This window comes from Pleuronectes platessa, chromosome 17 (assembly GCF_947347685.1).
Source record: "Pleuronectes platessa chromosome 17, fPlePla1.1, whole genome shotgun sequence".
In the NCBI taxonomy this organism is placed as follows: domain Eukaryota; kingdom Metazoa; phylum Chordata; class Actinopteri; order Pleuronectiformes; family Pleuronectidae; genus Pleuronectes; species Pleuronectes platessa.
The window spans coordinates 9,582,758-9,596,372 of NC_070642.1; the positions used below are offsets into that span (position 1 = coordinate 9,582,758).

General features: G+C 44.5%; 1 protein-coding gene across 1 annotated transcript in view; it reads right to left on the reverse strand.

The window, feature by feature from the left end:
- Positions 1–13,615, reverse strand: part of LOC128460258 (kelch-like protein 29) — a 146,652-nt gene that overhangs the window by 30,534 nt on the left and 102,503 nt on the right. The window contains exons 10-11 of the mRNA XM_053445355.1: positions 7,828–8,010; positions 5,115–5,295 (exon numbers count right to left, since the gene is read on the reverse strand). Coding sequence (XP_053301330.1) covers positions 5,115–5,295; positions 7,828–8,010 — 364 coding nt within the window. The remainder of the gene's footprint in view (positions 1–5,114; positions 5,296–7,827; positions 8,011–13,615) is intronic.

The following is a 13,615-nucleotide window of genomic DNA, read 5'->3' on the forward strand; positions in this document are numbered from 1 at the left end:
AATAAGTTGCTATTTGCTTCTAATGCCATTGATATTTAAAATTAAAAAATACGTTGGAGCATTAGATTGGATTGGCGTACCTTGTTTTTATTTGTTTATACATTTTAGTTTTATTTATTTACTTTTTTGCTTTTAGTTGTGTATCACTATGAGAGGGGTGTGTGTGCTGAGGTAGGATGTTTGTATGTTTATTCATTGGTTTGTTGTTTACTGGCAACAATATTAACATGTATTGTATCAATGATTATTAATTATAAATGTGAAAATCAATAAACAAAGTTTTTAAAAAAAGAAAGAAAAAAGACAACATACGCTCTTCAGGTTCAAAAGTACAAATCCGCTCGACAGTTTCCACAGAGGAAGTAGCAGTCAAGGTGCGTTCGCATTTCAAACCACTAATCTGTCTGTTTATCTGTGCTTTGTCTTGTTCTGGGAAAAAAAAATGAATTTGAGGAATTAAATAAACTGCTGATAATAGTTCTCGTGAAATGAATTGCTGCAGTTTATCTGTCAGGCTCTTACCAAGGCACCGAGATTGTGAATGATTTACAGCACCTGTCTTTTGAGTTGATGTGACAGACCAGCTGCCTGTTGTTCACAAATCTGCTGTGGAGTCACAAATCCTCCTTAATCTTTGAAATTGCTCTGCCTCTGCAAAACAAACACCCACGTTCAGGTGCACAGCCTTCCCCAATACGGTTTCCTTCACAGTGTTTAAATATCTTATCCTGGGACACAGTATGGTCCATAAGTCATGGTGTCAGTCATCAAAACATTACGTCTCCAATGTGAGACAATAGAGGAAAGTTACTTTCACAATTGTCCACAATCACAAGTTGCTGCAAATCGCATAAACGTCCCCTCACACACAACACATTCAATAAACAGGTACACACACAGAAGGGTGACAGATTTTGTGAGACAGAAAATGAGCATAGTGTCAGTTCAGGCAGGCCAGCAAGTCCAGCTCAGCTCACCTGACAGCTACAGCAGTTGATATCAAAGCTAAACCATGTTAGCTGATGGCTCGGCTCCCTTCCATGCATTCAGCCGCTCCAGCCTGCCTACCCCTGCTGCTTCCTCTGCAAGACGTTCTGCAACCCACTTCCACCCCAGCTCTCCCTTTTCATACCATGTTTGATTCATTCAGTGTTATCTCTGCTGTCATTGATGCCCACTCTGTTCCGTTCCCTTTGGGAGTCTTGCTGCTGCTCTCCCTGTCTTAAGCTTTCCACATGTGCACGTGGAAGGGCAGGGAGGTCCCAGATCAGAGCTATACAACCAAATGTAACTTATGCAGATGCAAATGGTAGATTTCTTTGACGGAAGTGGTCCTGACTGAACTGCTTTGCACGCCACGTGCCCGAAACTGCAGCTGAAACTATGAAGTCTAACTCTATGTGGACGACAACAACTTAATGGACAAGTGAGCATGCTGCAAATAGTGCTGCACACAGCTGTACAATGCAGCGACGGAGCAAAACATCCATCCTTTGCAGAGGTGTGCACTTTAAGGGCACCCCTCTAGTCCGAGGTTACAGTGACCCGTTAAGGTACGAAAACAGAACCAGTTTTTGGTTGAACAACAGCTTTTCATGCGGCACTTTAGAAATATCCTCGACTGCCTCCTGAGTCAGGAAGGTTTTGTATGGGGTGACACATCAGGGCCAGTGTGTGTCTGTAAGTCATCAGAACACGCAGACGTAGCCTGGAGCTGGGAAGTGGAATATTATTTTGATCTAGTACGTTTTCTGAAATACACTTTTTTTTCATTAGGGACAAAAGTTAGAAACAGACTTTGAACAGACAAAGATGGGCAATGTTCTCCGAGATGAGTGAACACATTTGATGTGTTTCCTCCTTCAGCAGCCACTTTGCATCCATGGGGGGGGGGGGGGGTTGTGTTATCAGACTCTCTCCTCTCTGTCATTTTCTCAACTACATGTGTCGAGGAGGAGCGGAGACACACACACGTGCAGGAGAGGTTTTCCAATTGGTTGCATTTTTCTTTAATAATTGAACTAAGCAAATGTAAATAAACGTAAACTTTCATGCAATGCTTTACTGTCAAACCACTTTATCCCTGCAGCCTTGATAGAGGGGACTCAAACATAACTAATTGACTCTCCCGGGAGTTTCTGAAAATTTATAACATTAGCTACCATGAGCTTCTTCCAAATCAAGCTAAAATATCCCAATATCACCCATTGCATTGCATTACATGTCATTTAGCTCAGCTTCCATCCAAAGCGACTTCCAATTAGTGCATCCAATAACTTTGAGGGGCCATTCAGGGCTGAGCCAATGACACTTCGGCATAGGCTAGGTTCCTAGCCGCCGACCTTCTGGTTGGAGGACGACCACTCTACCCCTCAGCCACAGCCGCATAGGCACCCTCAACCAATAGCAAGGCAATCCCAGCTGTCAGTCAACCACAACCACACTAATTCTAAACTTAAGATATCAGTGTTCTAAGAACCTCCCCAAAAAATTGTGTATTTGGACTTTTTATTTTATTCTATGTCCCATTCACTAAAATGGAGGAGGTGAGGGTTATGATGTTTACTGCAGCCAGCCACTAGGAGACTTTTAGGCTTATGGTGAGCTGTGACATCATCTTCATAATCTGTATATATCGATGAATTCAACTGTTCACTGACAAACCTGTTGTTTCATGATGTAGTATTGTTGTTGTTTTTTAGTTTTCCAGCCATGACTGTGAAGTGTTCCATCAGGTTGCAGAGACAGTGTGTGTGTGTGACGTTGTTGTTCGTGAGCAGTGTTGTTCGGCTGAGACTCACTGATGTATTTTTAGAGGTCCGGGACAAAAACAACCAATTATCCTGCCTCTGTTGTCACCAGCATTAAAGTGGTGACCTTTTAGAGAAAAGTGGTGGGACTATTACTCAAAGGTGTGAATCTGCCGTTTGGCTTGAACGCGGCTGTTTGTGCTTTCTGAGCAGTCGGCCGCATTGTCATTCACTCATAATGAACACCATGTTTTCAAACACACGTCGGAGGTAGACCACTCTGTTCAAAACAAAATATCAAAACCGTTATTGTAAATTATGTGAAACACATTTGTTTCTTCACACACACTCAACAAAGCAAAGATTAACTGTCTCTGTGGAGGCATATAAACCTCTATACATACACAGATATATGAAAGTTGGGAGATCTGCAATACTCAGCTTATTCAATTATGAAAAATATACCCGCAATATCAAAGTTGGCTTCCAGCATTTAATACGTTTCTTATTGAAAATGTAAACCAACCTAAACTCATAATGCAAGAACACACAACCTAAGGAAGCAAAATATGTCCCATCATAACATCATGCCCATTATTCCCTATTAAGAGCTGTCACCAGTACAGCACTTAATACAGTGAGACACTGGTCTGTCTAAAAGAACATGCAGCTCCCACGCTCAATGTTTGCCTGTCGACTAATCCACAGTGCATCCCTGCTAAAAGCATTGGCTCTAGGTCATTGGTTGTGTAGATAAAATATGTATGCCATGTTTTCAATGGAAGTCTGAAGCCCGTTAATGAACAAACACAAACTCATGTGTTTTAACATTTTACTGTGAGATTAATGAATCATTAGACCTTGCGACTCAATTAGGACTCGCGCTCCATACAACTGTGTATGAAGAGGACTAAATTAAATCCTGGGTTGCTTAGAAACAACATGCGCAAACAGATGAAGAGACCTGTTTGCTTTTACATGATAAGGCCGGTGAAAAATAACCTTGACCCCCCCCCCCCCCCCCCCCCCCCGTGTTACAAACCCCGGCTATTTCTTTTCGGTGTGTGGGTTGTTGTGTCTCCCTTTGCCCATGCAACCTCTGAGAGTGCAGCGCTGGGGCCATTACACCAGGCGGAAGAGGCCTGGGGCACTTCTTAGGAAGACGGGAAAGTAGGTTAAAGGTTTTCAGAGCCGATAATCGCGTCCGGTTGCCGCGGTGCCTAGGAGAAGCTTCACCAGGGCACAAAGAAATGCACACATGGGCACAGGCGGAGCAACACACAAACGCACCGTGCGGCGAAAACACTGATTTCTTCGGAGCCGGGGAATGCCCTAGATGTGCCGGCAGCTCTCAAATTAAGCAGCTCGGAGACAGAGGAATCAAATGCGTTTCCATTAAGGGGAAAATATTCCGTCTACCCCCCGTCATAACGACACTGTATGGCAGCATTACGGGGAAATATCAAATTAGGCTGTTTCATTTGGAGGACTGTTGTGCATTGCGAAGAGCTTCGGAGATCAATTGAGCTGCTAGGTAATGAGCGGCGGCGGCCTGCGCTAATATAGTCAGTAATGTTCTTTTGATTGCTTTGGTTAATCTCGCTCTGCCGTGCAGGGGGGTGTGTGTGTGGGGGGGTGTCTGTGTGTTGGGGGGGTGGGGGGGGGTGGAGGCCCGCCGCTGAACTCCAGGCCTCAGCCCTGGTTGGAGGGGAACACGAGACAGCGGCAGCAGGGTTGCAAAAGTCAAACGATATGAATCAAAGTCTTATATCTGGAAAATCTAATTTTTGTCACTAGGAATTCGTGAGAGAACTGTTTATAGACGGTTTTATGCCGAAGACTTATAACAAATGCAGGAGCAGAGGAGCACAGAAGTAAAGACCCAGCTGAAGAGGCCACAGTGGACGACCTTCAAGTGAAGTGTCGACGATGTGTCGCTGCTGAAGTGGATAGAATCAGACAAAGTATACCACTCTGCTCCCTGAAAGCAGAGCCTCTAACTCACTCGTGCACCGCTCGCAAACAAGTAAGAGGTGCTCTGTCGCTCTCGCACACTCACAGCTGTGACCGTTTAATATGCACCAGCTCGTTTTCATTCCTCGGCACCTCTTGGCTCTCGCGTAAACGCTAACAAACCTGTACAAACACTTCTGCAAATATGCTGCGCCACGCCGCTGCACGCCACACTATCTGCCACGTTCCATTGCGCACAGTGCATGTTTATTTGGATCGCTCAGCAATCCAGCATACTTTTTTTTTTCACGTGTTTGCAGAGATGGCTGTGGAATTGGTTAATGTGACTGGGCGGCTGCCAGCTGCTGGGAGCTGCTGGAGTTGTTTGTTGTTTTGCGCAAACAGCCTTACCTCTCCACGTGGTCCAGGTTCCCTGATACGCCCAGTCCTCCGATGGTGTAGAGCTTGCCATCGTACACCAGGCTGTTGTGTTTGCAGCGAGCCACGGTCATGCGGGACACCAGGTTCCAGTTGTCCAACAGGGACATGTAGCACCACACGTCAGCCACCATCACACCCGACTCCGTACCACCTGCGGCGTAAAGACACAAGGGTTAGTGAATATTTCATTTTAATAAATATGGTAGGTGATTACATCGGTGTTTCTACAGCAGAAAACAGGGAAACAAGAACCTTTTGGGAAACAAAGAAACTTTACCTGCATTTCAACCCTCCTCATAAAAGATTTTTAGGTTCATGATTGATTGTTGCAGGTATGAAAAAGTCCCTGCTCCAATATAGTGACTCTAATATATATGTATTCGGACAAGTTATTGTTAATGTTATATTAAAGTGAAAAAGAAAGCTAATTTTTCAGCTTCCCGATAACAGGGATATTCAACATCTTGTCCTATATTCTAAAAATAAAATCATCGTCTGGCTCTAAAAGTGAAATAAATGAATGGAGCAGGTTGTCAACTGGAAAGATTTATTCTGGAGTCTTCAGCCTTTTCATTCTCTGCATTCAATCAAACGCACAGTAAGAGGCGGATCACGTGACATCCATAGAAAAGCAGCACGATTCTTTATTCATGTTAGAAAATAAACTTGAAAATAAACTGTAAATTCTTAAATCTGTCGTTGTTTCTCCACATGATTTTGGAACATAAACGAGAGTGCAAAAAGAAACCTCATCTCAAAGTTGAGTTCAACATCTGGCACAGAAGAGCAATAAACTATTTTCATGTGGTTTATGGCATCAAGTGACAGGATAAAGATTTAAAAGTTGTTTTTATTTCTCTCTGCAAAACATCTATTCAATATGGAAATCTTCACTCCCAAATCTTTTTTTAGAGATTTATGGGAAAAGCGAAAGAGTTGGACAACTTTGACAGAAAGTTGTTCTCTGCTCCAGGTGAACCAGCCAAGCAACAAAACGTGTCCTTGTTTGAGCTCTCTTTAAAGCAGCCCTGTGAGCTGTGCAGCCGGACATGTAACGCCCGCATGTGTCTCAGCGCCCCTGGTCCCAGTGTGAGGAAGGTTACAGACCAGAGCCCGTCGATTGGCTCGCCAGAACACCTATGATTTCCCCACCGGCCGCCTGACTCCCAGCGGACACATGCAGACCTGTTCCAATGCCCAAACACAAATTTACATTTATATGAAAAAAAGGGGAGAGGAAAGGTACACGCAGGACAAATCCTGTTGCATTGCCACGGTGCCACGTCAAGGTCTGATTACCGTGCAGGATTCTGACTCAAATGGACCGTGGAGGGAGAAATTCAGTCTAGCTCTGCAGGAGCAACTTAAAGGTGTCTCATAGAGGGAGTCACAGAGTGCACAGTGTGCGACTGTGGAACAAAATAGTCGAACACTGCAGACACTGTGAAGCCAGACAGAGACGTTTAAAGAAAAATACACCACAGAAGGTGAATAGAAGAGACATTGTAACAATAAACGAATGACTATGATGTATATTGTTTTAGGCAGAGAGAAACGTTCAGATCAGGTGATGAGCAGGGCCGAGGGCAGGACGCTTTTTAACACTAACAGTTGTTAAAGGTCACAGGAGGAGGGCTGCCGCCTGGGCAGCTTCACTTTACTGAATCATATCTGATATAGAGTGAAAATGTCTGTAATACTAGATCACAAATGTCAAGTTTGGAGTCCGGAGCCTCATTATGGTGCAAGTGACTTTGACAAAAGAGTTCGGAGACAAGAAAGTCCACAGAAAGTATTTGATCATGTATCTCGTAACCTTTTGCTTCTATCACTATTGATGCCAAAACCACAGAATGCATCATGACTAACTATCCTCATCTCCAGGTTGTAAGGAAACCGTAGATGCTACATGATTATAATTCAATTTTTTCTAAAATATTTCGCTCAAGTCTCTTGAGGCAAATTTATTCAGTTGACTTACACCCTTATCTGTTTTGATTTTTAGATGGTTTGTATGTTTTTTTTTAAAGCAAGATCAAGCAAAAAACACTTGATGGATTACCTTCCAACTTGTGTTATGCCTCAAGAAAGTACCCCAAACATTTTGGTGCAGATCTGGATCTTATGGGGCTGAGTGCAGTTCTAGTTGAATTTATTGCAAGTAAATTACCTTTAAATATTCCATAATCCAACTTGTTTGTAGCGTGTATTTGATCTGCCTTTATGGATATTTAATTCTGTTTGAATTAAAGGGAAGGATTTAGTTTTGATCCAAAGTTAATGAGTGCAGGTATTAGCACTGCCCAGGTTGCCTCACAACAAGAAGTTTAGATCCCTAATTGTTCCATTTTGCATGTTCTCCCTGTATTTGCTTGGGTTTTCTCTCAGCACTCCAGTTTCCTCACACGTTCCAAAGACATGCAGGGTTATGTTGATGAGAGCCTTTCAAATGACTTTAGGTGTTAATGTGAGTGTTAATGGTTGTTTGGTCGAACCTGGCCTGGCTCCAGCTGCCCCTGTGAGCCTCCAGAGGATAAGTGGTATGGATAATTGATGGATAGAAGTAACATGAAGTGTTGCTGGATGCAGGGATAACCGTTCTCTAGTGAAGGAATCTACTGTCCTCCTCCACTGATCCTCTAAAGCTACGTTTGTGCTGCTGGAGTGGAGCGATTTAACTCACCTGACAGGTAGATGTTGTCCCCCGCTGAGATGACACTGAAGAACTCGCGGTCGTAGAAAGGCAGGCTGGCCAGCGGGTACCACTTACTGTTCTGGGGGTTAAAACAGGTAACTGCTGTCAGCGAGCGCTGGTTCATCCCGATCGCCTGACGCCCTCCGACCAAAACAATCACCTCGGCTACACCTGGAGGACAAAGAAACAGGAGGAGGAGGATGCAGGGGGTGGACAAAGGAAATGAAGAGACGGAAAGAGAGCAGGCTGTCAGGGTTTCCACCAGTTAATAAGGGACAAGCCTGAATCAAAAAGACCCATTGAGACGCTCAGCGCTGCAGTAACGAGCAGCATAATGTCTCCTGGCACGCTGCACGCTGCTTAAAAGATTTATGCACGACTTTAACAGTGAAATGTGAATATTTGTATTCATTCAATAATAAAACGATTAATTATAAATTAATTATTATAAAAACACCTTCATTTGCAGACGGGAGCCTCGATGAACACAATCAGCCACAGATTACGAATCTGCTGTTTTGAATTGAGCAGGCCTTGAGTTAGTTAGCTTGTCGGGAAATGCAAAGCGAAGAATAAGGAAAAAGGTGAATGGCAAAGTGTAACTCAATTACCAGGACTGATGGGACTGCAGTCGGCTCTGTTAGTCTATGTTCCCACACATGACACGGTCACTGTCCACACACACACAGTGAAACACAAACTGCTCAGAGAATCACAAAATCAATACACAGGAATCAATTTGTGTACATTTATATGGGGAAATGTGTCTTGTCACACACACACACACACACACACACACGTATTGAGGCCTCATGTGATTAAGAAGATACTTGAAACATGTTCAGCACTCCTCACCCGATCTTTGCACTCAGACATGAACACACGCACACGCACACACACAAACACACACACACACACAGACACTCGGGATAAAGACACCAGTGATCCAAAACACACAAACAGGTTGGCAGGCTGCCGAGTGCATGTCTCAGGTCCTCTCAGTCTTCAGCAGCAGGCACCAGTGAGCAGGCAGGACGACGAGCCGCCAGACAGAAATGAGCTGTGTGTTTGTAAGCAGGCAGGGAAGGGAGCCAACAAGAGAGAGGGGGAGGGAGAGAGAGAGAGAGAGAGAGAGAGAGAGAGAGAGATGAGGAGAGAGAGAGAGAGAGAGAGAGAGAGAGAGTAGGCATGAGAGAAAGGAGGAAGGAGAAGGAGGGAGACAGGGAGAGAGGGGATGAGAGAAAGGAGGAAGAGCTCATTTTCATACACTCCGGACCGAGACGAACCGCTGGTTCATCGGCCCTGATCGATAACCTTCCACTCACTCACTCTCCTCCAGGGCTCGTCCATAGCTATAGGCGCCTTGTCTTTTTCTTTCTGCTTCTGTCCATCCCCACCATGTTTTACTTTCTCAAGCCTCTCACTTTCTATCAAATCTGGTAAAACAGAGAGCTTTTTCAAGGGAAGCATAAAAAAGGGTTGACGAGGAGCGAGATAGGGGAAAAATGAAAACTACAATGGGCTTTGCAGAGGCTGAGCAAACAGACAGAGCAGTAAGCACCACCTCAGACATATCGTGGACATACAGCTTAGACTTAGCGGACAGCTTAAGCCCCGCTCTTTTCCCTTCTGCGAGCTTTTAAGAATGTGTTTCCCCTGCGCAGAGCTGGGGGAAAAACAAAGGAACGGCTGAAGGAGAAATTGCAGCGGTGTAACGGCGAAGGTGGTTCTGGTACACGGGCTGACACAAGGACAATCATGACAAAATACAGAGGTCGGAGGAGTTGTCCGCCTCTCTGGCAGCACGTGTGAAAGATGTGCTAACTCGGAGCGCTGCTAAAAAAGGTTGGAGTCGAACTCGCTGCCGTGGCGGACCAAGCTTCCGCCGCCTCGTGGCATGGCGCCCCGGCTCCGAGCCTCGAACGGCCCTGACGACCTCTAACAGACCTTGGGTGTGCGGCTAATAAATGGGAGTGTGGTTTTATAGGACGGTCGGCTCTTTGAAAAAATATGAAGTGAAAATGGGCTGTTTGTCTTTCCTCTCATGAGCCTCCAACCACACCTCCACACACAGATTAATTATACTGACTTTGTTCCACTATTGTTCCTCCTCGGCGTTGCTCTACATATTTCTGCTCCATTTGTCTTTATCACACACTGTTTTAAGAACTTCATTGGGTTTTAAAAGTTGGACTGTTTTCTCTTCCTTTGCAGGATTACAAGTTTCATCTCTTATCTAATTGCCTTTCATCCTATTAGCTGTTTCACTCTGTTTCTATTGACTGTCTCTATTAACTTGGCAAAGTTTCAAAGTGTCTGAGCCATTTTGGGATTTTCTCTTCTAGTCGTGTGTGTCAATCAATGCTCAAACGTTTAAAGTTTGGTTTCAGTCAAAAATAAATATGACATTTAATTTCAACTTAAAACACAGTAGGGATACAAATACTTCCTGATACTGCTGCTTTGATTTCTTCCTCTTTAGTCCTACAACATGTCGACAGACTAAAAGAGTCATTTCTTTAGTTGTTTTTTTCTGTGTACAATTTCTCCTCCACTACACTTGAACCCCCACAGTGTCTAATTAGGCCGACCTAAGCAATTCAACATGCCGCTCCAATGCGTCGGATTGTGCGGCTGTGCACATGCAAGTCTTTATTATCACCTAGTGCACATGTGTGCGGCTGTTCTCTGCGCTTTCCGCCTGACAAGACACGTCAGGGAGAATCCACATCTGGGCGCCAGGGCTGCTGCGCGGCTATGACCCCCGAAGCCCTGAACACATTCACAAGGCAACGCAACCCAACACCGGCCTGTCAGAAAGCAACAAAACAGGAGAGGGCAGCGGATCAGATGGTTGTGCGGGTGTGTGCGAGTTCTCTCAGGCAACGAAGCCTCGCAGGGACGGCTGTCAGTCAGTCGGAGGTTTGACGGGAGTTTGGCGGAGGGATGAAGGGATGAAGGGATGGGGGATCGAAGAATGGAGACGGGCCGGTTGGGGATGAAGGAATAACCAACTCTTGACAGCTCTTGTTTTTTTCCTCCTGACAGAGTTTATACCCAGGACAGTTTGGGGAGAAAATGTCTCCTTCTCCTGATTGTTGCGGACCTTTTGTTCGATTTCTGCTTTATTTTTAACCTTTCTATATAAAGCAAAAAATAACAACTGAGGAAAACAAGCAGATAAACTACTGGATGTGTCTTGTCTGTGAATCCTAGCTTCCAAAATTTAAATTGTATTTGTACTTTCAAGAACTACTTTCGTGAACGGTGTGGTACTGGAAGTAGAAACCCCATTAATATTCAGATTAGACGTTTTGATTGTCAGCCATAATATTTTAACCATCCAAGGTAGACGATATGCTCCTGTAGAAGCCACACGTCTGTATGATATCAGCTGCTTTTAAGATTAGCAATATATACACTACCGACAACACTCAGGTGTAGTAGCGAAAATGTTTGCCACAACTGTGAAAATCCTTTCGGCTATAATCAGATTCCAAAGAGCTGAATCACTCCAACGTTGTTCTAAACAAAATCTGCTCTGGAAGTCGCTGGAAAGGAATCACTTGTAATGGTTTATGGGATGCATAGTTTCTTTACTCTCAAAGTAATTTGGAATAAGTCTTAACTTGTGCCATTCTTCCATTTTCCAATATTTGTTCTCTTGTAGCTGGTCGACCTGGTTCCAGGTTTAACTTTCAAGATTTCCTGAAACATCAATTGAGAAAATGAAAGAGAAATAAACTTCAGCACCACAGCAATTCTAAAAATCACTGTTACGCTCTATTTATTTCTTTTCTTTTTATCCTTTGTGAATAGTCACTGACCCTGAACTGACCCTGTAATAACAACTCGCCTTATCTCTCTCTGGACCCCATCAACAATAATAAATCCCTTCCACAAATACTGTATTCTCTGGTACTTTGTGAGACAGGCTCCAGTGGGTTTGTCCATTTGATTTATTAAAAAAAGTTGATAGACAAATATTGATGACAGCTGTTTGAGTGATTAAAATGCTCAGTCAGAGCAAATCTTCGCAGGAGAGCGAGAGATGCCAGCAAAACTACAAGGGCAACATCTGGACAGAGCCCACTCAGCCCAGTATTAAAAAGGAGGATTCACTCATTGCAAGCTGGGACTGGGACTGACGGACAGGGATGTGTAAGGCCGGAATCTCAAATTGAAGCTGACGCCCGCCCACGGATTGTGACACACACCAACACATGCTGTACATACGCACACACTAACACACACACACCCTGACAGTACTTTGTGTTACTTCCTCTCAACTCCCAACTAAATGAAACCCGTCCGTGACAGGAGCCACGCTGCCCACGTTTTCCCCCGTGCTAGAACAAGCTGGGTCCTCACATACACACGCATGCAGACACGCACGGATGTACAGTCACTTGGGAAGAGGAGCGACTGATGGAGAGATGAAGACAGAACGGATATATGTGGTTTCCTCTTCCCCGAGCTGCCACACTGGGCCTTATCTCACCTTGCTATGTGTCTCCTTGCTCTCTGCCCCATGCTGGGACCCTGCTTCCCTTATTCCTCTTCTCTTTTACCCTGTGGTTAACACCTCCCTCTCTCTCTCTTTGGAAACCCAAGGGGGAGACTTTGCTCTAGCTCTCTTTTTTCTCTGCAAGTCTGTCTCCCTCAAACCCCAGGATCCTTTGCTGTGTCTTTCCAATATATATTCTCCTTTTCATCTTCCTTCACCGCTTCCTGTTATTCACCTCATTTAACCAGCCATACGTCGGCTCCAGTCAAAGGGACACTGCGGGGTTTTCTGGGTAGGAAGTTGAATCAAAGGTTACAACCCAGCTCGAGAAATCCATGCCTGGCTGCTTCACATGGCAGCAGAGAGTCACCCGCTAGTTTGCAGCCCCTCAAAGTCCATCTTCAAGAGTTCATATTTGACTTTGGAAATGGCTTTTGACATAATCTCAGTTCAAGGTCCAAAGAGCTAAAATCATCAAATCACAGATCTTATGAGGGTAGGAGCTCGGTTTCAACTCCACCATTATCCTCAAGACAATTTGCAGCCAGAAATCCAACAGATAAATCACAGATGAAATTTTGAAAACAATTTATTCTAGTCTGATGAGATGTGTGATGTAAATGTACACAACACCTGTATACATATGTGCAAATATAGCTGTTATACAGTGTTTAACTGGAGCTTTAACTCACTACGTGTTTCGGCCACAGTGACACCTGCACTCTCACAGCTCAGAGCCATTTATATCTCACTGCCGGTCCATTTCCTCTTATCTCTGCTGCCTCTCTCTCTTTGACTTTTTTTTTCTTCCTTTTGTAATCCTAAGATTTCTCTCCCAGGGTGTTGATTTGCTATGGTGAGGATCAGGGGGCCAAAGGCTCCAAAATAATGTCCGGGTCCGGGGAGGGCGCGGTGTGTATGCATGCACATGATTTGGTGTGTTTGTGTCTGTTGAGCTTCTGCTCAGCAACAAAGCTGTGCTGCTGTGATTGTCAAACTTGGAAGCGGAGACAAACATTTAACATGGCCTCAAGTGTCAGTTGACTGGAATCACTGACTCACAAGTTTTGACAATCATTATGACTGTGGTCGCTTGTGTGTGGTTGATATGTTTGAGTGATGCACCTTACAGCTGATTGGCCCGCTGCAACGTGAAAGACTGTCGCAGTGGAGCTGCAAGACGTCTCATGTCCTCCTCCTCTCCCACACTGCATCATCATCATCCTTTTGTTCCATGCATATAGTTTTTACTACATTTTCCCCTGGTTT